The following is a 27797-nucleotide window of genomic DNA, read 5'->3' as shown; positions in this document are numbered from 1 at the left end:
AAAAATGTAAAACTGGATTTTTAACAAGCATAATAATAAATAAAATATATAAGAAATTGTTATAATACATGCACGTTAAAAAAATAACGTAGAATAAATGAAAACTGAATTTTTAACAAGCAAAATAATAAATAAAATAAATAAACAATTGTTCCAATATAATATACACGTTCAAATAATAACGAAGAAAAAACGAAGAAATTGTAATTTTAACGAACAAGCATAATAGTTAAAAAAAAAAAAATAGACAATGTTTTCAACTCCAATTAAAGTTTCCGTAAAACGCCGTGATTGAGTTCAATTTACCATTAATAATATTTTGTTGAATTTCAACTTTTCCGAAATCTTGTGCCAAACGTAAACACTGAAATATTATAACATAAAGTTTAATTTATGTACCTAAGACCGTGATCATGCGAATTTTACTTCTGATATATCGGTGTTTTTCGGCACGTGGAATGCGATATTTGGTGCAATAGTTTTGGCAAGTTTAAAAATATCGAAACCTCCTCCAAAATGACTTTGACACATCGACTTTAAACTATAAATTTTATTGATTGCATATCCCGGACCTCCCCACGGTGGAGACATAAACAATACATCTGCTTTTATCGTCCGATAAATCGAAAAAAAGTCGCCGACCATAAACTGGATTTTGTCCTCAACACCGCATATCTTAGCATTATGCCGTGCCAACTTGATCTTCTCCGGGTCGATGTCAATCGCTATAACTAAACACAAGTTATTAAAACATTTATTGAACATTATGTTACACAATAATAATAATAATACCTTTTTTACATGTTTTGGCTAATTGAATGACATTACCACCTGCTCCACAAAAGGGATCTACCACTATGTTATTTGTACAACGCTTTGCAATGTGGTAGCTTAAGATCTCGGGGCAAACCGAATAAAAGCTCTCTATAAAATAAAATATGATTTAAAAATAAATTTAACACATTTCCTGTTCACTGATTAGTGGCTTGTGATTGCTAAAATATTAACGACGAATAAAGTCAAGGAATATTTCAAAAAAGTATAAATACATATGTCTTACCCACTTGTTTCTATAGATTTCAATACAAATATATTATTAAAAAAAAAAAAAAATACATGAAAATATCATATTATGTGCAGTCAACGTGTTACATATAATATAATTTAATTACCTTCATCCAGTATAATGCCTTGATCGAAGTTTGAAAACAGCATGTATCTCATTTCCCAATATTTTTGAGGGATTGGTTTTTGTTGATAGTAATTCGGTTTTTTCGTATAAATTGATTGTTGTAAGTTAGTGTTGTTTTGAGTAATTGACTTTTGATAATGAATCTAAGAGAAAAATATAAAAAAAATTATAAAATTATTATTTTTAAATTTAAAATATATTCTATACATAATTTTTGTTGTAATAATGCTTTTCCGGGAATTTTTGATAAAGTATTGAATTTTGATATCTTTCTTTTTGATTATATGCATCAGGATTACCAGTTAAGTTCTAAAATATAACAAATAACGTTAAAAATTATTATTAAAAATCAAAATCAAAAAAAAAAAAAAAAATAATAATCAACTATTTATTTACAAACATTTTTTTTCCATAACTAATCTTAATAATATGTTATTATGTTATATTTTTTAAGTCTTTAAAGAATTGTATTCAAAATATAAACAACAAAGTATAATATTCGATTTATTAATTTTATTACTTAACTTAAAAAGTTCTAAGTATTATAAATCTTAAAAAAATCATTGTATGATATGCATTAAGTTTCGGATATCATAATATTATTTAAAAAGTTGAAATTATTCTTAAATTTATCCACAAAATAGTTGTCGATTAATTGAATTATTAAATTTTACCCGAGAGTGCAACCGAGAAAAAGAAATGTTTAAAACTATTATTAAATTAAAAACTTATTTTATATACATTATATTTATTGTATTTTTCTGAGAATTTCTCAATTATTGTTAAAAAACGGTTTAAATTTAAAAATAAATTATATAGAAATAATAATATGGGTAAGATACATTATTGTATTGTGATTTAAGATAAAAATAAATCTCAAACATTAAATCAGTCTCATAAACTATTATAATTATTTTTAATTTAATACAGCGAATAATATTATAAATAAATATATATATTATAATATCCCTTGTAATCGGCCTCCCTGAGCAAGCTTTATACTGCACTTATAAATGTAGTATAACATAAACAATAACTGCATAACTTTAAATATTAAATTTGTTCTAAACTATTAATTTTCCATTCGAATACAAATTGCTAAAATGTAAAAAATTATTGAAATGTAACACCTAATCTTAAGACTAACAATATAACTATGTAAAAAGACTAAATGATTATAGTTATGTGCCTAACACTCGCCACTCATAATTTTTCTATAAGTATTTTATTCACAATTAACTCGAGACTTGTGATTTAATCTACAATTAGTCGCTTAAATATTTTATTTAACGAGCAAATATGTATATTTACTTCTAGTGTTGTCGAAGTATAAGAGTTTGAACCATATCCAGTATTAAACTGTTTATTAACATTAAAACATTTTATTTTTAATGGATAAACTGTACGAGTATACGCATCATCAAAAGTAGACAAAAAACCTAGATCCTCAAGAACCGAATTAATATTTTTTAAGTTATCGTCCAATCCCCTGTAACGAAAAAAATAATTAATATATATAGGTTTATTTAAAAATTTGATTGCTCATAATTTCAAATTGTAATTTTTATTTTTATTCTGTAATAGTGCAATATAAGTAATTATATAGTATAGGTGTTCAAGAAATATATTCAATTTTGATTTGTAGCATGTAGAATACTTATTTATAAAAATTATATAGTAAACAATATTCATATTATATATATGTATACTAATGTGACAATTTTCAACATAAATATTTTAGGTGGAGCAGTAAATAATTAGTATAATATTTACTATTATATAATTAGTTTAATGAAATAGTTTAGTTTACCTATATTTGAACAAAATAAATTAATATTACTTACGTAATATGATTAATTTGTTCATCATCGCGAATAGCTGTGGTACATAATTTGTGTTTATTCGAATAGAAGTTATCACTAGAGGTATTGTTTTCAACTAATGATTTATTTCTAATTGGACGTCTATTATGCCTATAAAAACGTATGTAAAATTTAAAAATCAATTTTATATTTCTATGGAAATAGGGTAATTGAGGGACTCTCTTCCTAGGTCCAAACCTATTAACTTTAAATAAATCCCTATTAAAATAATTTCTATCTAGCTAAAATAATAATTAGTAAGAATTTAATATTTAAACCAACAGGAAAACAAAAATATCCAATATAAACATTTATTTTATTTTCAGAACTTGTATCTGAGCTGGAAAAAATTTTCTAATTTGACAAAAAAAGGTATTGGTGGAAAATGGACAGTTCATTGTCATCGGAAACAAACGACATTCGTGTTGGATAAAATACAAAAAATTGTTTTTTAATTCTTGTTAATAATATTTACTTTTTATTGGCCACAAAGTAGGTGCACGCTAAAGTAATTTTTTTATCATAAAATCTGCATTGGTTACGGCCGTATATCACTTCTACCATTTTTCCAGACCGAGTAGTATAATTTGGTTTTTTTAATAAATTAGTGTTTTTGATGGACGTCCATTTCGGAGTGTCGTTCATCGCTTTCGGATAATTCCGATTCATCGTTAGTATGGATCCGCTTTACAAATAATCTGTGTGTATAGAAGACAAAGATGTGTTCTTTTTTGCACAGACTCGTTTGCGATCTCAGTACTAGCGAAATGAAAATAAAGATGATATGAAAATAAACATGAAATGAAAATAAATATGAATTGAAAATAAATATGAATTGAAAATAAATATGAAATGACAATGAGAAACAAAAATATAAATTGCGTTAATAATGTTGTTTGTTGTTGTCGTCATGGGCGATATTATAATAATTAGAACTTGACAACCGTTCATTCAGCCAAATATAATTTTAACTATTTATACTGCTTATAGTGTTAAGCCAGTGTATTATAATATTGATATGTGTTTGTTATTAATTATTATCGTAAGTGTTTCATGAATAAATTTACTGTTCAAAGTTGTTTTTCATTAAAAAAAAAAAATGTTTCAATTTCTGTAAGGATAACTTACGAGGAATCTTGTATTCAATATAGTCAAGTATCATCTATTATTTATTTTAATCCTGTAATAATATAATTATTTTACTTATAATCTAGTGTTCTACTATACTGTCAATACTTAATAGTGCCCTATACTGGCTAACGTGCGGCATTTGTTAGTTGCGCCGAATTTGGGACACTACCTGTATAATATTATATGTACATCAATTACGCCATAAACAAATAACAGTTTAACCATATTATTATAAAACCGTCTGTCGATTTAATTTTAATAATTTTAATTTATATAAATTGTATGGTTAATATAGTTATTATAATTTACAATTCGTTGTTAGTTTGATATCGGAGTCCAAATGATTAACCTAACCTAACCAAATGATTAACACAACTTATCTGTAACTCTATAAGTTCTAAAATCAATGGTAATAGAAATTAATATTGTACACAAAATATGTATTTTTGGGAATTCATCTTGATACTTTTTGGTGCAATTGACAATATTGACATACAACATACGACATGTAGTACATCCAATTATTATATACCAGCGGTTCCTTAACTGTGCACCGCAGTTCCCTAGAGGTTCCGCGAGCACTTTCTAAGGGCACCGTGGTCTACGTAAAATTGTTTATCAATGAGTATTTTTTTTTGTTCTGTCTTTTGTGTTATTCACAGCAGGGCATCGTGGCTAAATTGGGTCCGAAAAAAGGCAACGTGGAAAAAAAGTTTTGGAACCGCTGAGATAGAGTATACATATTTATTACATTATTATTTAGTGATCTTCCTGTTTTTTTTAGTCTTATCTTTATAATTACAATGAAATGCATTCTCATTGTTATAAAAAAATCTAATTATATTTTTACTTAATTGTTTTTTATGGTTTTCTAGTGAACATCCAACTAGAGGGAATGATTCAACATCAGAATTAATCATTGAAGTTATGGAGTATATTGTATCCACATTTAACTCCTCTAAAAATAACGTTTTCATGGCAGATTCTCTAATGATGTAATGAGCATAAATAAATTATTAGATGGATAAATCAAAAAATATATATTATATTATTATGGCTTTGCAAGCATCGTGCATCGTATTTTCGTATAGAAATATGTACATTTTGAGCGCTCCCGGTGGAAGTTATAAATAGTGTACATTTTTCAATCAATTTATTATCGAAGTGTTAACATCTCTGCTTAATATCCACCTTGTCTTGTAATATTATAATAATTTGAGTCATTTTTGCCTTAACAGTCATTACCAAGTCAAAATTAATATGAATATTTTTCAAAACATATTTAAATTGTATTTCTCTAATAGCAGCAACCAATTCAAACATACAATATCTCAAAATACCTGTAAGTATTACTGCATACATATATTTAATTACGTAAAAAATAATTACCTATATAACTATAAGGTATTTAAATTATAGAAAATACATCAAGCTGGTTGCAGGGTTGCCAAATAAAGAGTTCCTGCATATTGTTAAGTATTTATTATTTTTTGGTAAATTTCAGAATTTGTTTAATTATTTTGTAATATGATTTTAATTTAAACTTCTCTATCACAGGATAGAATTGTTTTATTTTCTGTTAATGACGGTAGCGGTAGTTTTATAGATAATGGAGATAATAGTGGGGACAATGGTGGACCATGGCCCATGCCCCATGGGACTGGTTAGTTAAATTAATTAAATTATGTCAAAACAATTTAATTAAATATATATTCATTCAAAACTAAAAGCACCGCGATCAAGAGGACCACGTCATCATTTAATTTGACAGCCTCGGTAGTATAGTGGTAAGTATCCCTATCTGTCACACATTTATTAATGAAGGAAGAATTCGATCCGTTATTAAATTTATATTAAATCGTTTTATTTTACTTAATATTGTTTACAATTGTATTTCTTAGGTCGTTCTACATGGGACTTACTTCACACAAAAGCTGCAAGGTAAGAGAACAAACCGTCTAATAACAAAAAAGCAAACATGAAACAATTTATTAATTTAAAACCTTATATTCTATACCTGTGCAAAGCTTGTGCAAGAGATTTTGAAACATTTTTAATATTGTTTTAATTATTTTGTCATGGTGATCATTTTTGTTTCATTGAAATTAGTAGATTTAAATGAATAGTAGTATATGCTAAGTTGACAAGTTGTAGTCAACTAAATTAGAACGGCTGAATAAAATCGTACTATTTAACAAAATTATAAGATAGTGACAATACATTCTAAAGAAATGACCTCTTATACATAATTTAGAATTGAGATATGATTTTAATAAGTATAAATAACTAGTGTAATGATAAATATATCTGGTTGTCAGTGTATGCGGTAAAATTAGTCCATGCTTCCCAATAATCTTGATCAAATGGATCTTCAATAAAAACGTTTGAAAATTCTTGAACCACTTCTTTGTAAAAGTCTGTTATTTTTTTTTTTTTGTTTCAAAATGTTAATTCAAATTAGATGTAAAATTAAGAAAACGTTTGCTCGAGTCTAAACTAGTAATATAAAAATTACTCATACGTCCATTCCAATGTTGATTTAAACGCAAACATTCTTTGCCATCAAGAATATTTGAAACAAAACCACCTTCATCACCGACTAATGTGGCATGCAATCCATACTTCGCCTTGATAACGCTCCTAAGATTGTGGTATACTTCAGATCCCATTCTCACAGAGGACCCCGTCATCATTTAATTTGACATCCTCGGTAGTATAGTGGTAAGTATCCCTATCTGTCATACATCCATTAATGAAGGAAGAATTTGATCTGTTATTAAATGTATATTAAATTGTTTTATTTTACTTAATATTATTTACAATTGTATTTCTCAGGTCGGTCTACATGGGACTTACTTTACACAAAAGCTGCAAGGTAAGAGGACAAACCGTTTAATGACAAAAAAGCAAACATGAAACAATCTATTAATTTAAAATTTTATATTCTATACCCGTGCAAAACTTGTGCAAGAGATTTTGAAAAATTGTTAATGTTGTTTTAATTATTGTGTCATGATAAGTTGTAGTCAAATGCAATCTATGAATTTAGCTAATTGAGTTGTACGAATTTAATCGATTTTGCCGAAGGCAATGGAGAATGAGATAAATATATTTAACCCATGATACTGTATGCTGTAACCATAGATATATAAACATGTTCGGCTGTAGCATAGACCTTATACCAAAGTGGATATATAGAGGTGTAAACACTTCCTATATTGTACCATTATGAAAGCGGGCTGAAAAAAGTACACCACTTGTAACTGCCACCGGGAACGCTGACTACCCGATGAGGTTAGGTTCACCTCGGAGAAAACAATTTAATCGGCAAGAACACGTCTCATAGTGCCACGATAATCCCTACTCAATAACATATTCCCCTGCACATCATGACCGGAAAAACAAGACGTCGTGACGGGGCGTCTCATCATTATTTTTATAACGAATTGGGATGATCAAGAAATTACCCATTGTGACTACGGCACAGCAGGCGACGGGCGACAGCGCGCGTAGCGGCGTGCATCGCGCACCGTCCGCAACTATAGTCCATTCAGAATAAGAATGCCCACCCGACCGTCCAAAACTCGTTTTGTTCGCGCACGTTTGTTGCCACGGTAAGCGCTGACGTTTGCCGTCGTGCACGGCATGCAACAATTGTATACGTAGCGAACCATAATATTCCCCTCGTTTTCACGATACTGTGCCATTCGTGGTTTATGCGTTTATACATCATCTGCATACACGACGGCGGGGTCGAGCCTTCCGGCGGCACAGTATGCATGCGCGATAGTGGACGTTCTTATTTTGAATAGACTGTAATCCATTTTAAGAATGCAATAACGTCTAGACGTCTAACGGTATGGCATAAAAAAAAAAGATAATAACAAATAATAGAGTATATATTATAATAAAAATATCAAAATGAACTATCAAATCAAATTCACAAAATAAATATTTTAATTTATTACCAAATTAGTATCAGAAAACCGAATTGTTTATCCATATTTTAAGTGGGCAGACTTTGTTTCATTGTATCCTATGACCCTTCGACACTGTCTGTACTGTACTTAGTGATTAAACGTTTGATTACTCTGTAACCGAGACCCGTGTGCATTCCAGATTTATTTTCATCTTGTGTAGAATTTTCGTATATTTTTTAATGCTTAGGTTAAGTGCTTGCGAACGAACGAACAATAGTCACATCATGTCATCATCTTGTGGTGGGAATGGATTTTAGACGTTTGGCGCCTTGTATGCATTGAGACGCAACCACGTATGCGATATTTTTTTTTGTAACATCGTCAAGAAAAAAAATCTAAAACAATAAAATTATAAACCTAGATGGCGCTGTGCTCTACTAATGTTCATTTCTCTCTGATTTTTAAATTATTTTTTAACGAACTACGAAGTGACTAGTGAGCCCCTGCTTATCACGATGCCTTATCTAACCGCGGATTTACAGTCAAAACAAAACTCATAATAAATAATAATATTCTATTATCACTTGACATTGTGCGTTTAGTACTTAGTTTTTATTTATTAAAAAAAAAAAAATGATTTTTGTAATTACTAATTAGTATACTCTGACAAACTGCAGCCTGTATATCATAATATTTTGATGAATTTGATGTACAGCTGCTCGGTAGTAGCAACTAGCAGTTTGTAATAACCGCAAGTTTGTGTAATATTATGCGTAATAAAACTTGCCTGGTACCTAACTATCGGGACTTGCATTTAAACCGTTTTTACCCACCAAACTTTTTTAACCGATAAAAAAACAATTTTGACACAGCAGCAACTATGGACGCAGATGTGGATTCCGCTTGGATATCCACACAAGCTATTGTAAGTACTGATATCCAACCGGACAACGAACGAGAAAAAATTCATGATGTAAGTACCAACTACCTTTACCTGTATTTTAATTATATTAAATGGTGTGATAGTAAGGTGCGGTCATATTGTACCTACAATATTTTTTGAACAAACAGATTGTAAGTGGTTGATTGAGTTCATATTTGGAAGTAGTACCAATGGACGTTTTCTCTCTCATACTGTTGCACCTAGTAAAAAATATAAACTTATTTTATCCATTGTATTATTATAAATGTAGATTGTAAATTTTGTACTTTTCATCTTTTTTAATAATAGGTACTATAAAGGAAGTTAATTAAGTAACATATTTTTATTTTATTTAAACCAGTACCTAATACTTATACTATTGCCGTACATTAAAAATGCAAATGTTGTTTAGTATGTTTAAAAAAAAAACAAATAGGTTAATCTAACTACATACTTAACAGATTTATGCATAATATAATTCTTCCTATGGTAAATAAAAACTTATTTATTAAAAAGCCACCTATACTTAGAAAATTAATTACATAATGTACATTATCATTAACTCAATTATTTTTAATTAGTATGGTTGCATTGTTTTAAATGGTATGGTTGACAATGGGCGTTATATACTCAAAGAAGGTGATAATACAATTGGACGACATCCCTTAAATGATATCTACATCGAACATCCGGTAAGGATAATTTTTTTTAAATCTTGGTCAATTGCCACTTGTTTTTTTTATATGGATAGTTGACAATTTTCACCCATAATTTATTAGAACAAATTTGAGATGGTTTTATGTTGAATTTTTTTTTTTAATTCCACTGAGATCTAATCATGAGGAATTTTTTATTTTATTAGATTTCAATAACTTTTTTCATTTATTTTTCTGAAAAGAATAATTAGGTATACAATATATAAACATATAAAACATATAAAATATTAATGTTTAAAAATAAAAGCATTTTCATAAATGAAATTCTTTATAAAACTTACAAATTTTAATTAATGAATGTCAAAATATATGTAAAAATTGCTAATGAGATCTTAAGTAAGACAAGATAATAAAGAACCCAAACTTGTTTTCAAAATTTATTTATTGTAATTAGATAAATCGGTAATATTCAGTAAGTTGAAAAGAAAATAGGTTTTTTTAGCATGAAAGAAATGTAGGTATTTTAAATTTCTCAAGTGTTACTTAAAATGTCCTTCAACTGGGTGGTAATTGACTGATAATGTATATTTTTAATCAAATATTGTTATATTATTTCATATTTTATTAGTCAGTGTCAATGAATCACGCTGTTATTCAATGTGATTCTGACGGTGTTGTTCTATTAGATAAAGGAAGTTTAAATAAAACTAAACTTAATAAGGTAAACTTAATAATTTATATTCATAGTTAATACTTTATACCTACACTTTGATATAAATATTTTCTATATTTGGTATCAAAACATTTTTAGAAAAACTTGAGGAAAGATGTTGCTTATTTTCTTGAAGAAAATGCTTTATTGATGTTTGGAGAAGTCCAAGCTGATTATTTCATAAACGGAGAATCTAATGAAGTTACAAATAATAGCAAATCCATAGGTAATTTAAAAAAAAAATGATTATTCATAAATATACATAATAATTTAAGTTTATTCTTATTTTCACAATTTTTATACTTAGCATCAGATAACATTTCTGCACACAAAGGAACGCAAAATGATGGACTTTCCTTATCAAAATTGTCTAATACAGTAAGATTGTATATTTTATTATTTCAGTAATCCAATATTAAATTGTATTTAATCTTTTCAGATCAATACTTCAAAATCTTTTAGAACAGACATACCTAATGCAATTACTGATTTTAATGTATCCTTAATCAGAAATAGTTCTACGTGTCGAATAGAAAAAGAAGTTTCTCAAACCATTACTGGATCTGAAAGTGCTATGAATACTCTCAATGATATACACACAGAATTAAATTCTTCAAGTCCCAGTGATGAATATTTATTAGAAGCTCTTAGCCAAGTAGAAACAATGCAAAATAACATACATTCTAACAAAATATTTAACAATTTATCAAATAAAAATACTTCTATAATAAACCCAACAGAATCTATGCCTAAAATAACACGAGAAGATACTCCTAGTCCTGTAATGGATCTTGGAAGTTCATTTGTAACTACTAACATAACACCGGAAAGTATATTTCAGTCTCCTAATAAAATGAATACAGAATTAATTCGAGAAGACACTCCTAGTCCTGTAATGGATCTTGGAAGTTCATTTGTAACTACTAACATAACACCGGAAAGTATATTTCAGTCTCCTAATAAAATTAATACAGAATTAATTCGAGAAGACACTCCTAGTCCTGTAATGGATTTTGGATGTTACAATGATTATTTTGAAAATAAACTTGAAACCAATAATCATGATGTAATATCAGCCATTCAGTCCCCAAATAAAGATGACAAATTCAATAATACTCAAATTTTGGAAATACCTAATCTTAAATCTGAAAATGAATCTATTTCAATAAATCAATCATTTGGTGAGAAACAAAATGTATCTATGAATAATTTCAAAAATAGTTTTGATGCAGATGACAATGATATTTTATTTTGTGAATCCCAGAAAGTTAAATCTGGTGATCAATCAAGTATTCCAACTACACATTTATTTAATGTTCCCAGTAATTGCAACTTATCAAGTTCAAACAATATTAATTCAAATAAACAATACTCTGTAAAACCAGCAGAACCTTTAAACATAACTAAAAAAAGTCGGATACACAATGATGGTCTAAACAGTGTTTCTGAACAAAATAGATTACCATTAACAATATCTAATTTGAAATCTGCCACCGAAGGTCATAATATTGATAAACATAAAAGAAATGTTAATACTTTTGAAGCGGATGATGATGATATTTTCAGTAATTTTATTGAAGAAGAATGTAAATCTCAGCAACAAAATTTAAATTTGCATGAAAATCAAGACTTTTTCAACTGCCCTACACAAAAAAATTCAATTCCTAAAAAGGAAAATGAAAAACCAAAAATATCTTCTTCAATAAACGAAGAAGAAACACAAAAACCTCAAGAACTTTCAAAACTCAGTAAAACAAAAACTAGTACTTCAAACATTGACTCTAATAGTATTAATGGAGACTTAATAGAGGTTCTTAAAAAAGATAATGAAGACTTTTTCGATTGTCCAACACAAAAATTAAATATTTCTAAAAAAATAAATCCCAAACCAAAAGTTCCTTCTACAATACATAAAGAAGAAATTCAAAAATTTTTTGAATTCTCAAAACTAAGTAATAATAATTTAATTGTGTCAAAAAGTCATTCAACCAGTATTCATGAAGATTTAACACAGATCCCTGAAATGGATGATGATTTTTTCAACTTGCCTACGCAAAAAATTTCAATTTCTAAAAAGGTAAATGAAAAACCAAAATTGTCTTCTTCAATACAGGAAGAAGAAACGCAAAAATCAACAGAGTTTACACAACTCAGTAAAACAAAAACTAGTACTTCAAACATTGACTCTAATTGTGTTAATGAAGACTTAACAGAGGTTCTTAAAATAGATAATGAAGATTTTTTCGATTGCCCAACACAAAAATTGTCAATTACTAAAAAAGTACATCTAAAACCAAAAGTTTCTTCTACAATTCATGAACAGGAAACTCAAAATATTTTAGAATTCTCAAAACCTAGCAAAAATAATTTAACCGTGTTAAAAAAACATTCAACTAGTATACATGAAGAATTAACACAAGTTCCTGAAATGGATGATGATTTTTTCAATTGTCCTACTCAAAAATATGCATTGGCTAAAAAGATAAATGAAAAACCAATACTATCTTCTTCAATATATGAAGAAGAAGCACAAAAACCTTCAGAGCTCGCACACCTCAGTAAAACAAAAAATAATACTTCTATCAATGATTCTAACAGTATCAATGAAGACCTAACAGAGGTTCTTAAAATAGATAATGAAGATTTTTTCAATTGCCCAACACAAAAATTGTCAATTACTAAAAAAGTACATTTAAAACCAAAAGTTTCTTCTACAATTCATGAACAAGAAACTCAAAATATTTTAGACTTCTCAAAACCTAGCAAAAAAAAATTAACTGTGTCGAAAAAACATTCAACTAGTATAAATAAAGAATCGACACAGATCCCTGAAATGGATGATGATTTTTTCAACTGTCCTACTCAAAAATATACAATGTCTAAAAATATAAATGAAAAACCAATAATATCAAATTCAATACACGAAGAAGAAACACAAAAACCTACAGAGCTTGCACAACTCAGTATAACAAAATCCAATACTTCTAGCATTGATTCTACCAGTATCAATGAAAACCTAACAGAGGTTCTTAAAATAGATAATGAAGATTTTTTCGATTGCCCAACACAAAAATTGTCAAATACTAAAAAAGTAAATCGAAAATCAAAAGTTTCTTCTACAATTCATGAACAGGAAACTCAAAATATTTTAGAATTTTCAAAACCTAGCAAAAATTATTCATCTAGTGTGCAAGAAGATTTAACTCAAATTCCAGATGTGGACGATGACTTTTTCAACCGCCCTACTCAAAAAATTTCAATTTCTAATAATATAGTAGAAAAACCAAGAATATCAAATTCAATACATGAAGAAGAAACACAAAAACCTACAGAGCTTACACAACTCAGTATAACAAAAACCAATACTTCTAGCATTGATTCTACCAGTATCAATGAAAACCTAACAGAGGTTCTTAAAATAGATAATGAAGATTTTTTCGATTGCCCAACACAAAAATTGTTAATTACTAAAAAAGTACATCTAAAACCAAAAGTTTCTTCTACAATTCATGAACAAGAAACTCAAAATATTTTAGAATTTTCAAAACTTAGCAAAAATAATTCAACTGCGTCTAAAAATTATTCAACTAGTGTGCAAGAAGATTTAACTCAAATTCCAGAAATGGATGATGACTTTTTCAACCGCCCTACTCAAAAAATTTCAATTTCTAAAAATATAGTAGAAAAACCAAAAATATCAAATTCAATACATGAAGAAGAAACACAAAATCCTACAGAGTTTGCACAACTCAGTATAACAAAATCCAATACTTCTAGCATTGATTCTACCAGTATCAATGAAAACCTAACGGAAGTTCTTAAAATAGATAATGAAGATTTTTTCGATTGCCCAACACAAAAATTGTCAACTACTAAAAAAGTAAATCGAAAATCAAAAGTTTCTTCTACAATTCATGAACAGGAAACTCAAAATATTTTAGAATTTTCAAAACCTAGCAAAAATTATTCATCTAGTGTGCAAGAAGATTTAACTCAAATTCCAGATGTGGACGATGACTTTTTCAACCGCCCTACTCAAAAAATTTCAATTTCTAATAATATAGTAGAAAAACCAAGAATATCAAATTCAATACATGAAGAAGAAACACAAAAATCTACAGAGCTTGTGCAATTCAATAATACAAAAACTAGTATTTCTAACACTGATTCCATCAATATAAAAAAAGAATTAACAAAGGTTCTTAAAATAGATAATGATGATTTTTTCAACTGTCCAACACAAAAATTGTCATTTACTAAAAACACAGATCTAAAACCAAAAGTGTCTTCTACTGTACATGATGAAGTAACACAAGAACTTATAGATAAACCTATTGGAAATATAGAAAGTACATCCAATAGTAATACAATCAGTAAACATAAAAGTTCAATTCAGGTTCCCGAAATAGACAATGATTTCTTCAACTGTCCTACACAAAACATTTCAATTGCTAAAAAAATAAATTTATTAGCTAATGTATCTAGTATAGCAAATAAAGAAAATACTCAAAAACCTGCTGAGTTTTCAGAATTAAATAAAACAAATACTAATATTTCTAAGACTGATTTTACCAATAAATATAATGATTTCGGTAAGTATCATGATACTAATTAAATTATTTAACTGTGAATCTAGATTTCAGAAGTATTATTTTTTTATTGTGTTTCAGATAAACTAAACAACCATAGACAAGCTATTGAACCTGACAATAAAAACGTTCAAAAATCAAAGTGTATTAACTCTAATACAATTGACCTATCAAATGTCCAACTACCAGTATGTAACGATAATTCTTCTAACAGCTTAAAAATTAATAAACCAAAAATTTATGTTAGAGAAGATCTATGCATATCATATTCTGGCAATTCAAGCAATTCCACAAATATCTTAAATAAACCTAATGAAAATACTGTAATGAATAATATAAATATTACAGTGCCTATTTTAAAAAACATTAATTTAACAGGTTGTTCAAAAACTTCTATTGATAGAAAAACTGATTTAAACACATTATCCTCTATTAAGCAAGAACATTTAACTGATGATTCTGTGCAGTCTCGAGTATCTATTTCCCGTAAACATAATGACCGACTGAAACGAATGGATGAATCTATATTTAGTCCATTAAATATACCTGATATAAGTGCAAACTCATTGTTAGAACATCATTCATCTTCAAAAACTGTTGAAGATAATTTAAATGCCTTGAACTGTAAACCATCTACTTCTAGTAATGATGCTTCTGTGTGGAAATCATTTTGGAATAAGAAAAAAGTACAATGTCAGGTTAAAGGAAAAAGTGATAAACAAGGTAATAGCAAAATCACACATGAAGTTAAAGAGAATAAAGAACGGTACCAGACAAGAGCAATGACTAGAAAAGAAAATGCATCAATACTTAATAGAAAACGAAAGCAGGATGGTGTTGAAGAAAGTAACAAAAAAATATGTACCAGGAAAAAAATATTAGAATCATTGGTGAGTGATTAAGTAGATTTTATACTCAATAAATATTAAGATGTCATTAACCACATTTGTTATTTCAGTCTTACACGTGGAAAACATTATAGCAAATTTTTTAATTTATCAAATAAATTATACAGTTTAAAATTTAAATTGTGTTTAGGTGGTGTTGATTCTAAATTTTTCATTTTAGTAAACAAATAAAACCTTTTAAATAAATGTTAAGCTAATAAAATCAAAAATATTATTTTTATTTTTTAGTTTCTTTCAACATTAATAACGCTTTATAGTAGTTTACCACATTTTTTCTTAAACATGTTATTATTGTTTATTCTATAATATGTAGAAATATGAAACCTTGATGTGTCTTCTTAAAACTTGATTACATAAAAAAAAAATTAGTATTTTTGCTAGAAGATACTCGCAAACCACCAAATATATTAATAAATATGGAAAAGCCAAAATGTAAAAAAAAAAGGTCATACATAAATTCATATTAAGAAATTTTTTTTTGTAAAAATGTTACAATAAGATACGAGCCATAAAAGTCTATGACGCGAGCCGCGGTTTGGCCACCCCTGATATATAATATATTTATTTTACAATGAAGTTTTACTTTTTAAAATATATAGATTTGATAAATAATTGTAACAAACTATATTTTTTTGTAATTTTAGGTTGAAAATTCAACAGAAACTGTTGTTAGTTTTAGTTACCTCAAGAGCCGTCACCTGCAAGAAATGAAACAATTTGTTGACAAAACAGGTATTATAATGTTTTATGTTTAAAGCTGAGTGGTCTAAATAATTACAAATTGTATTTTTTTTAAACCTAAATTGTATGTTATTACTAGGAGGTACGGTTACAGACGAGATTACAGAATGTTCAGTGTTGGTAACAGACAAGATACGTTGTACAATGAAAATACTGTCGGCAATAGCTAGAGGATGTCCAATTGTCAATGCCAATTGGCTCAAACATTCTTATACTGTTCAAATGTTTCAAGGTTTTTGTCTTGCATGTTCTTTATTGTCCACTGTATATAATATAATATTATTAAATATGTTTAGACGTTGATGATTTTTTAATTGTGGATAAAGATGCAGAAAGAAAATACAAGTTTCAGCTAAAAGAATCATTAGCCAAAGCCAAAACGAAAAGACTCCTAGATGGATATAATGTGCTGGTTACTCCATCAGTGAAACCTGGTCCCCAAGAAATGAAAGGTAGTGTTTTGCGTATTATAGTAATGTTGTTAGTTGTTACTTATAAAGTTATATAAGTAAAAACCAGATTGGTATGCACTTATAATTATTAAATATACTATAAATTAGAGTGAATTGATTTATTATAAAATTTAAAAGTAAGATTATTTTACAAGGAATCTCTAATACTTTTATTGTTTTTTTAATTGCCAAGTAAATTATGAGTATTTTGAAACTGTACATTTTTTAGAAATTGTAAAATGATCATTGCTTGCCTTAAAATGATTATACCACCCAAGATATCTTCCTTTTTTCTTATATTTAATGAAATCTTAACATAATTTATAACATCTAAACCAGTGTTTCTCAACCGGTGTTCTGCGGCGCATAAGTGTGCTGCAAATTAACTGTAGGTGTGCCGTGAGTCGAGGCCATGGTACACACGTACAGTATTATTAGGTGTTAAAAATAGGAATTTCGCAGTACTTAATTTTCTTAGTGTTCCGTCAAAATGTATTGTTATAAAAAATGTGCCATGAGCATAAAAAGGTTGAGAACCACTGATCTAAATAATTACAACCATCAATATCCTATCTTTAAATTTTATAATAACTCAATTTGTTTTAATTTTAAAATAACAGTAAAATGGATTATTGTAAATTTAAAATTTGTTGATGATAATATCAGGTTTAACATTAGATTTATTCAGAATTAATTTACAGATTCTAATAATTTAAGATAATATTGAATAATATAGTTTCAATACAAAAAAAAAAAAGTTGGTTAAGTGAATATCGCTCTGCTGAGTCTGCTGTATAGTAGAGATGGAGAGTAGTTACTATTATAGTGACCATTATGGATGTGTTAAATTTGAATGCAATGACATGTATCATTGTATACGAAAATCGATTCTGAATAGAGATGATTTGTCAGTCTAGGATAATTAGTAGGATATATTATATTATTACCTATATTTAAATTGTAATATATCGTTATTTTACTAGATTTCGTAAAATTAATTTTATAGGCTAATTTTTTTCTTTATTGACACTGGAGTTTTTTTTTTTGTAGTTATTTTAAGAAAAAGTTATGGAGAAATATTGTATTGGGATTTTTAACCTTAGATATAAACTACAAAAAATTTATGAATTTTCAACTTCAAAATTCCTTGCAAATTTTTGCGATTTTGATATATTTCATAAACGTTTGAGTTTTAAATGCTTATAAACAAAAATTGTGACTAATGATTTTAGATTTTTTTTTTGCTATGATAAGTATAACTTATAATAAACCATGTAAATCTAAGCTATGCATTACAAAATTTTGTTATTTTATCGATTAAGTATAAAAACTCATCGACTGTATGTATATGATATAAAAAATTGTTACAAGATTCTTATGAAAAATCTGGTTTTTACTCATAAGTCATAATATATAAAGTGTATTGCTAAGATTAATCCATTATTATTTGAATTATATTGATTTTGGTTTCAGTGATTATAAGTTGTGCTGGCGGCAATTATGTCTTAAATTGGACAAATACACAATACTCAAAGGAATTGATTGTAACGTGCGATAAAGATCGCAATCGATGGAAGCCAGCGTGGGATAATGATTTTGCCAAAATAATAGACAGTGACACTCTTGTAACATCGATTATTAGACAAAAATTAACTATATAATGTTATAGGTTACCTCTTGTTAAAATCTGTACAAAATGAAATGTATATAGTCACCAGTTAATAAGTTAATGTAATCAAATATTTCACCTAAACCAATTTTATCTGTACATAATACAGTGAAACCTTTACAGTCATGGGAAATTAAATAATGTCCACTATAGGAAGTTGTTTACTATTTGGAAAACCTTTATATAGTGGACATTTGTGAAGAATTACTAAATGTCCACTATTAGAAGGTGCTATAGGGAAAAGTTACAAACAATATGCACATGATATAAACATGTGTGCATATAAGAAATATATTTTACAAAATGTTAATTATTATTTAAATGTATTTATTATAAATATTTTTGTGATATGTTTTTATCTAGAGTTAAAAAAAATCAATTATTTTTTTTAGCTAATGTTTTATATTTTTTATAATGTATTTACAAATTGGCTAATGTGGATAATCCAATCGCATCTTCATTATTTTCAAATTTTACAAAATGTATGAAAAAATAAATTTGTATTTTTACTACCCACTTAAGCGTTTTTTGGATAGTATATTATATTATGGTCAGATGAATAGAGATTATTTATAATTTTGTAATTGGTTTTTAGTGTCTTTGTTGACTACTGAGTGCCAGTTGTATTGTATACATATGATGGGGATTTAAGAGTGTCCACTTTTGAGAGGTGTCCTTAACAGAGGTTTCACTGTATTAATAATAATTGATAAATAATTGAGATGTGTTATAAAAAATCTTAAATTAGAGATGTATATTAGCTGATAAACAATAAGATATGTTTTTACATTTATAATGAATAATGTATATTAACTACATTGTTTTGTTACAAAAAATACTTTGAAAATGAATTAAAATAACAACTTAAATATAGTTTTTAAAATTGTTATTAATTATTTTTTAGATGATGTATTAACCTACTCAAATCAAAAAATATACTCAATGCCTTTTATAAAATTAGTGTTTTAAAAAATTTTTCAAACATTAACAATCTACATTAAAAAGACTAAAAAGTGATCTCTTTTAGATGAGTTAAGAAATAACATTTTTAAATTTATAAAAAAAAATATTAATCTTCAGTCTCAGAATGATTAGAAAATTTAGAAAAAAATTAATTAATAAATATTCTTAAAGATTTTTTAAAATAAGCAGCAAAAAAAAATAATACCATTATAATAATAATTACAAATTTGCATTATAAAAAATAAGATATAATTATAATACACATAGATAATTAAATTAATTTTAGTGATGAATCTAAATTTGTATTCAAAATTGATATCAGACATTATAATTAGTGTAATGATTGATGTTGTAGATTGTATTTTTGACCCGAAATTAATCATGGTCTAGCCAAATTAATTCAGTTAACTTTTTAACTTAATACTCATATAACTTAAAAAAATATATATAATACATAACATTTCAAATAACAATCTACTTAACTACAGAAAAAGACAAAGGTATCAATTTAAATTTATTATAATATTGTAAGAGCTAAAGAATTTTTTTTTACTAACATTATAATTAAAACTACTACAGTAAAAATAAAATAAAGCATATCAGCGTCGATTTACCCTACAGGCAAAATAATCAGGTGATTAGAGCGACAAATTTGCTGCACTTAAAAATAAAATGTTTTCATAATATTATTAAATTATAATTTGAGACGGTGGCAAATGTCCTGCTTGAAGGCGGCAAATTGCTTAATCCGCCACTGAAGCATATATATATATATATATATGATATACACTATGACTATACAGTGAAGCACTAAAGTTTTATAAGGGGTGGGGTGGGGTTAAAATTTTAACTTATACTGTATTATCTGTACATTTTTTTTTTGATAAAAAATAAACTATAGTACAAAATTATTTATAATATTATTATAATTGGATTACTATTACATTTTTAAATATTGGAAACTACGTGGATATAAAATAAATAAAAAACATCAACAAACAAATAAAGTAGCAACGATAAAAAAAACCGATTACGTTTTTGTCAAAAAATTAAAAACCAAAAAACAACCTGAGAAATGGTACCCCGGTAAAGACAATGACTATGTAGGAAACATTACTAAGTTTACAGGTGAATTAAGTTCAATTCAAGTGTTTACACCGTATGGCTATTTTATTCAACTTTTTCCGGATTCTATTTTTGAACTTATTGCTAACGAAAGTTGTCAATATGCAGTCCAAAATGGTAAGTTTTCATGCCATGTTTCTAAAAATGAAATAAAAGCTTTTATTGGTGTTAATATTATTATGACGTATATAAAGTATCCTAACACTAGAATGTATTAGTCAAGTGAGCCTGATCTAAGAATGAATCAAATTGCAAATGTTATGTCCGTTAATAGATTTAATGAAATTATTAAATGATAATAATATAATAAATAAATAAAAATTGTATAAATATTTGAATATTATTTTATTGGTATCAAAATGAATTTTACGCGCATAGTGGCACATATGAAGCTATTTGATAAATTTCTCATTTTCATATGATTTTTTAAACTAAAATTTTTTTTATAATTTTCCCTTTATATTGAAGCTAAATTGTAACGAAAAAAAAAATTGTGTACATCAAGAGGTTTTTATTTTTTAACTTTTTTTTTGAAAAAACGTTTATTTCAATTAATATTTTTTCAATCTGTACTAGGGGGCACAATAAGTAAAAGGTTTAGCATAAGAAATAAAAGGACAGTGAAAGACATGAAGGAGCTTCACATTAGAGGCACCTGAGCTTAAAAATAATTTAATTTAATTTGATTTCCTTGAAAGGTATGCATTAAGTGTTGAGTAGGTCTCTAGGCCAGTTTCTTTTGAGACGTCTTGGCGGGTTTTCAGGAAGATGGTTGGAGTGAAGTTGAGCGATTTGGCGGTTGGGGTGGTCGGCCGTTTTGGAGTGGAGGCGAGTATAGAATTTGGCAGCTGTTTGTTTGATAGTAGCAATTTTTAGCTCGTTGTGAAGGCTGACATTTGTAACGTACCAGGGGGTATTCACAGTCATTCGTAGGCAAATGGCTTGGAAAGATTGGATAGTTCTGGTGTTAGCTGGTTTGGCTGAACCCCAGAGGGCGATTCCGTAGGACCAAATAGGTAGAAGTAAGCTCTTATATAATAGTAGACGGTTAGATGTGCTCATTTTTGATTTCAGGAGTGGTCTTAAAATATATATTGAATATATAGAATAATTCTGTGCTTTTACCTCCAATATCAATTTTCCTTAATCGACGACTTTCATGTAAACAACTGATATCATCAATTCCATGCAAGAAAACAACTCCTAAAACATTTTTTTATCATATTGGATTCTAAATTTATAATAATATTAAGAGCGTTTATAAGTTAGTACTACTGTCTTTTTCGTATTTGTACATATACAGGGTGATTCTTTAATCGTAAAACACTCATTATTTCAAAAAGTATTCATGTTTTTCAAGTTAATAAAAAAACAACGTTTTTATTAAAAAATTATATTTTCAAATATTTTTTATCTTTATATTTTTCTAAGTTGTTTACTCATTAGAACGACAACATATAGTTTTAATTTCATATTTCAGAGCAGAATAATTTTCTGAGTATTTTGATACATACGATTCGAATTTATGGCGAGTAGTTTATGAGTTATACTTATTTAAAGTTTAGACAAGCGGAGTATAGGACAAACGTTTTGCGGGGTAACCCATTACCACTCTATGTTTTTTCTAACAAAAACAATTCACTTAAATGTAATCATATTTATAAATTATATACTGTAATAACTATAAATTTGAAATAATTGATATATTGTATTTCTAAAACAATATTAAAACAAATAAGTACAAACCATTTGCTATAGGCCCCGACATCATGATGTTTTCCTTAACTGACTGTACATTGTTATCTTGAGGAAAATTCTCTATAGTGAAATTGTTAATTAATAATTTGTTTTATATTATTTAAACAATTTTTTAATAAAGTAAATGATATAAGTATGTATATAAAAATAAACCATTATTTTAATTGTATACTAAAATTTCTGTTGTATGAATAGCAATTTATTACTTTCTGGCAAAGTCTGATGGAAATTACTACGTTGAAGAACTGCCACTGGACGACCTGTGCATTTGTCCGTCAGTAAAGCAGCACGGTATGGACGCCAAACTGAAAATTATTTAACTTAAAATTTTGTTTTTATTTTATTTTCGTTCTTTATACAAAACTTTGTGAATTGTTATTTGTGTATTTTGGTTTTTTTCCTTATATTTTTGTTTAAATAACTAGCACATTCGTTGCAATTGCAAAAGTCGCAAGACAGTCTAGAAACTTAGTTTAGCTGATCTAACCAATTTATTGAATGAACTCTTCCATCCTTTGCTAAGAAATTATTTTACAGTTATGGCCTCTGTCCTCAATGAAGCTGTTGAATTCCTTATACGCTGTGAATTCAAAATATATTTTAATTTCAGATTTTTTATTGTGGGCAATCCTGCTGACAATCGGTCCACGACAATGTGCATTTTTTTTTTATATATTGTTGAGATGTTCTTAAATCAAAATTAACATATATATATACAATTAATATGAATAAATAATAATTTCAGTAAATAAAATTACAAAATATAAGATTGTACAATAGATTTACATCTAGGAAACTTGCTAGTTTTGAAATTTTAGAACTCTAAATTTTGTATTAAATATTAACAAATGTTTTTCAACTGTTTAATTTATTATATCTGTATATCTGTATATATGTATTGAATAACTTATGATTTATAAATATAGTAAAGATATTTAAAATTTTAATTAATTTTTTACTGCATTTCATGTACCCACTGATATTTGAATTGATATATAGGTATTTCAATGATTTGATAATATTGAGCCCTTTACAAATTTAAGATTTTATAATTAGGTTTTACTTGTATAACAATATAATGAATTGGCTTCTTTTTTTTTTAATGGTAATTAATATTTTTTCATGTTTTAATAAACATTGAAAGACCATTCTGTGTTTGATTGAAAGATTATTTTAGATTATTCTAGTCAAATTAATTTAATATGCTTTTTAGGGAATTTTTAAGTTTATATTTAAATATTATAAAATTAAAAATGTTTCAGACCGAAATAACTCACTCAACATTGTCCACAAATTTGGATGCACTACTTGAAATGTTTGTTTTAAAGTTGAATGAAAACTTTCAACATTATTATTCGTCCGACGTGGTTGATCATAGACAGAAAAACACTTTGGATCCATTCTTATAAGCCAAAAACTGAATGCATAAAACAGTATTAGGAATATAATACTTAAATGTGAATAAGTATGATTTTATAAACATAATAATATACCTAGAAAAATAAGTGAAAAATCTAGGTAATAATACTCCATTAATTTGGGCATAATTTTTCACTTCTTAAAACCCCTGTTCAATTTGATGAACAGGCAATAGAGCCAACACCGTACAGTCCTTACACATTTTTAGACATATTTTAGCCTCTCTCTTTTGTCTAATGTATCCTAAATATCCCATTCTCTTGATATTCTTTTGCAAACTCTAAATATTAAAAATATATTAATCATTATGTGAAGCAAGCTTGAAGTATAATTAAATAAAATATGCAATATTGTTATGCCATACCTGTAGAAAGTGAAACCAACATGAAAATATCTGAGCTTCAGGATAAATATCCAGAAAAACATGACGGAGGGCTACTTCAAAATCTGTCATAATGGTCAATGGCCTAACTTCTGGAAATTTAATTTTGAACCTTTCCATCACTTTTCTATAAGAAGCCTCAGTTTTTGCTTCCATAGGCACAAAGTATACAGGTAAAGACTGAAAAAAAAAATAAAACTTTAATATTTTTAAACTTAATACTTGAAAATAATTACATAATAGCTTACATGATTTTACAAAATTAAATGAAATATAAAAAGTTTTTGACAGTAAGGTGTAGATGGAACAACCTTGAATGTGGCTGTAATATTCGTATAGAATAATAAGCACTCAACGTAATTAACATGGTCTATTTATTGAATCGTAATAAGTCATGGTAGTTCGCGACACAACTTCGCAACGAATACTGACTGACAGGTAATAATAAATATAAATTCACCTGGGTCGGCGCCATACATACCACTATCGATAAGCGATAACAAAATGATACATACAATATAATATTACACAAATATCACACCTCCCCCATTAAAACTGAACATATATATGTACATCAAAATCAAAAAAAATAATTATAATAATAATAATAAAATATTCATACATACATATTGAAATTACATTTATAAATATATATATTTTACAGTTTACATTGGTAAACCATTAAACACATATTTGAGTAGATATATTATATGCATGCGTGTGTGTTTGGAAGTTTAAGAATATTATTATTATACAAACGCGGCATTTCGATCTATAACATAATATTATTATTCTGGAACAAAAATCGTATTCAATAAAATTAACATCAATTGGTACTAATCAGACAGTAGTTTTGGGCTGTATATACTATATGATATACATTATGTATCGTGTCGAACTATGTATTACGTTTAAAACGATTCATACACAGACTACGTATAAGTATATAATATAAATATATAATATGTATGTATATGTGTATATTATAATACACCTAACTCGATAAAAAGGTAATAATGAAAAATAACAACGTCTAGTTTATTATTTTTATTTTCAGCGTTAATATTTTATAAACGAAATCAGATGATATTATATTTCTAAATAATACCATCGGTGCACAATAGATGTTTACCTTTCGATAGAGTAAAATTACTTTGATTTGCCATTTTGATGATGATTTCTAGTAAAAAATTGAATCTAGTTTGTACTTAGTAGTTAGTGGAGTGAAATGAAAACAATTTTCGTTACATAAAATAACCTGGTAAAACAATAAAAAATAACTGCAGAAGATACTCGACATTTTCACCAAATGTTTTCATCAGAATTTTCTAAATATTTTGATGTTTTTTGATATTATTGTTTATATACATTTTAAACATTTTAATTTTTAGATATAATAAATATCGATTGAAAAATATTATCAAAAATTGATAAATTTAATATAAGGTTCCTCATATAAGCTTTTATTTTAGCTATTTAAAAATATTAAAAATACTTATGCACGATTTTGGTTACGACTTTACGAGTACGCTCCACACGCGTATGACATAAGACATACGCTATACAACGTGTCAGTATAAAACACTAAAACTGCAAATTGAGCTGTTTTGCTCATTGACTATATAATTGTATTAGTTACATAACTATCTAGTATCTAAACTTATAACACAGGTTTTTATTGTTTTTAATATATTATATTTATTTAAGATAATAAAACATTACTCGTAGGAATTTAACACTTTTACGTATATTATATTATTATGAATTTAACTATACGCGATATAATTTTCAATTTAAATTAAGTTATCTACTTATGATGTGAATCTATTTTGAATGTTTTACGGTGTTGTACTATTTACCGTAGAATTAAAACACCGTGGTAAATTATTTTAATAGTTATGTATATCAAAAAAATACATCATCGAAATATTTTTCGTGATATAGATTAACAGACAGTCTCCGCTTTGAATCCTTTTTCGTATACAATATTATATCATTGTATTCAAATTTAAAACGCCCATAATAGTGAACTATTCGATAACTAATATACAGCAGAGCGGTATCAACTTTCCTATTCTTTAAGTTTAAAAGAAAAATGAAAAACTTTTGGGAAATCTGTTTTAAGTGTTGAAGTGTTCTTATTTACAAGGAAAAATGTTATCATGTATCATAAGTCGAATAAAAAAATGTTGAATGTCGTAAATAAAAGAGCTAAATTATTAAAAAAAAATGTCTGTGTCTAACATAAATATTTATCAGAAACTTTCTTCGAAGAGTTAAAGATCAGTGTTTTTTCTTTAATAAAAAAACCATTTGAGAGGGCCAAGCTTCTGCAAGCCTCCTACCAATCTTGGCATATGGACAGAAGTAAATATTCCCAAAAAATGTTATTACTTCATAATTATTGAGACAAATAGTTTTTAACCATCACATCCTAATCATCCAAATACTATGTACAAAATGTAGTACAAAATCATTTTGTATTTATTGTTTAATAACTAATATAACTATGATATTATATAAATGTTAATACATTGGCAATGCGTTTTGTGTGTGAACAGTCATCTTTTCGTGGTCCCCCAGAAAAGATAAGTTTAATAATATTTTATTTACACAGACCAGAATTTCTCAAACTTTATTTCGTATAACAATCATCATGATGACATATATTACTAACCAGCCACTTACCACTGTTCGCAAATTACTAAAAATAAGTGTATTCAAAATTTTAAAATTTTAATACTTTTATTCCAAATTTGTAACGCAGTATAATACTAAATTATTATATAATCTATATTCTGCACTGCAGTCTATCACGTAACACAGTTTAAGAACTGCTAATATAGTTAAACTAGTCAGGATAGAACAATAATTACGTATAAGATATTCAAATTTTTTAAATTGCTTAACTAACAACTACACGGTAGACGTGTTCTAGTGACTCTACACTACATAAAATCACTAAACGGGTATGTTTTGCTTTTCAGTGTGACGAAAGAATTATTTTTCAAAATATTGTCTCATACGAAATGACATAAGCAGTATACACTATACACACATCATATTATCATTGTAAACCGTATTATCACTTTTTTCTAACAATAATGTATTGCTGATGATCAAAATTGTTTCATTAGACAAAAAAAAAAAATTCTCTCAACACGAGTTGTTTTCTATTTCTTATATAGACATTCATAAGTAGGCACGCGTGTTCACTACGATCGAAAACGGATTAAACAATTTTTACGTTGGACTGTTTATGATAATAATATAACCGTCTCCAATTGCTGTTTACTCTTCTACGTGGACTGTATAAATGCGTAGGCAGTTTATAGTTTGGGGCGGCATACGCGCGCTATCACGCAACTGTTGTTACGAATCTTCTCCGATCGGACT

The 27797-nt window shown here is 27.2% G+C and overlaps 3 protein-coding genes and 1 pseudogene across 6 annotated transcripts; 1 reads left to right on the top strand and 3 right to left on the bottom strand.

Annotated features, from left to right (window-relative positions):
- Nucleotides 1-256: 256 nt before the first annotated feature.
- On the bottom strand, nt 257-3723 carry LOC113555172. Its single transcript, XM_026959529.1, has 8 exons — nt 3530-3723; nt 3037-3165; nt 2504-2681; nt 1400-1501; nt 1173-1335; nt 793-924; nt 427-731; nt 257-364 (listed from the first exon to the last, which is right to left on the bottom strand). The coding sequence occupies exons 1-8, from the start codon at nt 3721-3723 to the stop codon at nt 257-259; spliced, it is 1311 nt and encodes a 436-aa protein (XP_026815330.1).
- Nucleotides 3724-6471: 2748 nt separating this feature from the next.
- LOC113555170 (enolase-like) lies at nt 6472-6875 on the bottom strand. Its single transcript, XM_026959522.1, has 2 exons — nt 6701-6875; nt 6472-6602 (listed from the first exon to the last, which is right to left on the bottom strand). The coding sequence occupies exons 1-2, from the start codon at nt 6873-6875 to the stop codon at nt 6472-6474; spliced, it is 306 nt and encodes a 101-aa protein (XP_026815323.1).
- A 1845-nt stretch (nt 6876-8720) lies between these two features.
- LOC113551922 (protein PF14_0175) lies at nt 8721-19643 on the top strand. 4 transcript variants are annotated; one of them, XM_026954500.1, is made up of 12 exons: nt 8721-9078; nt 9609-9719; nt 10312-10404; nt 10495-10621; nt 10703-10773; nt 10835-13592; nt 13998-14987; nt 15066-15874; nt 16537-16624; nt 16713-16865; nt 16930-17085; nt 18559-19643. In XM_026954500.1, exons 1-12 carry the CDS (start codon nt 8986-8988, stop codon nt 18744-18746), a joined length of 5637 nt encoding a protein of 1878 aa, XP_026810301.1. In that variant the 5' UTR covers nt 8721-8985; the 3' UTR covers nt 18747-19643. The 4 variants fall into 4 exon arrangements, with proteins under 4 accessions (XP_026810301.1, XP_026810302.1, XP_026810300.1 ...); XM_026954501.1 differs by having other exon boundaries at nt 10835-13700; nt 14490-14987; XM_026954499.1 differs by having other exon boundaries at nt 10835-14987.
- Nucleotides 19644-21803: 2160 nt separating this feature from the next.
- Nucleotides 21804-25567, bottom strand: LOC113555167 (annotated as a pseudogene).
- Between the last annotated feature and the right edge of the window lie 2230 nt (nt 25568-27797).

The sequence above is a fragment of the Rhopalosiphum maidis genome, chromosome 2, assembly GCF_003676215.2.
Source record: "Rhopalosiphum maidis isolate BTI-1 chromosome 2, ASM367621v3, whole genome shotgun sequence".
Classification (NCBI taxonomy): domain Eukaryota; kingdom Metazoa; phylum Arthropoda; class Insecta; order Hemiptera; family Aphididae; genus Rhopalosiphum; species Rhopalosiphum maidis.
Note: the sequence above shows the minus strand (reverse complement) of the source record. Positions and strands in the feature narration are given on the sequence as shown.

What these genes read in the sequence shown, in the direction of transcription:
- LOC113555172 (XM_026959529.1), bottom strand. Translation starts at nt 3,723, where the DNA reads ATGAATCGGAATTATCCGAAAGCGATGAACGACACTCCGAAATGGACG. An exon ending in GAACAAATTAATCATATTAC is followed by an intron (nt 2,682 to 3,036) that starts GTAAGTAATATT and finishes TTTTCGTTACAG; the next exon opens with GGGATTGGACGATAACTTAA. An exon ending in AGCCAAAACATGTAAAAAAG is followed by an intron (nt 732 to 792) that starts GTATTATTATTA and finishes ACTTGTGTTTAG; the next exon opens with TTATAGCGATTGACATCGAC.
- LOC113555170 (XM_026959522.1), bottom strand. Translation starts at nt 6,875, where the DNA reads ATGACGGGGTCCTCTGTGAGAATGGGATCTGAAGTATACCACAATCTT. An exon ending in ACATTGGAATGGACGTATGA is followed by an intron (nt 6,603 to 6,700) that starts GTAATTTTTATA and finishes AAAAAATAACAG; the next exon opens with ACTTTTACAAAGAAGTGGTT.
- LOC113551922 (XM_026954499.1), top strand. Translation starts at nt 8,986, where the DNA reads ATGGACGCAGATGTGGATTCCGCTTGGATATCCACACAAGCTATTGTA. An exon ending in TATCAAAATTGTCTAATACA is followed by an intron (nt 10,774 to 10,834) that starts GTAAGATTGTAT and finishes TAATCTTTTCAG; the next exon opens with ATCAATACTTCAAAATCTTT. An exon ending in CAATAAATATAATGATTTCG is followed by an intron (nt 14,988 to 15,065) that starts GTAAGTATCATG and finishes ATTGTGTTTCAG; the next exon opens with ATAAACTAAACAACCATAGA.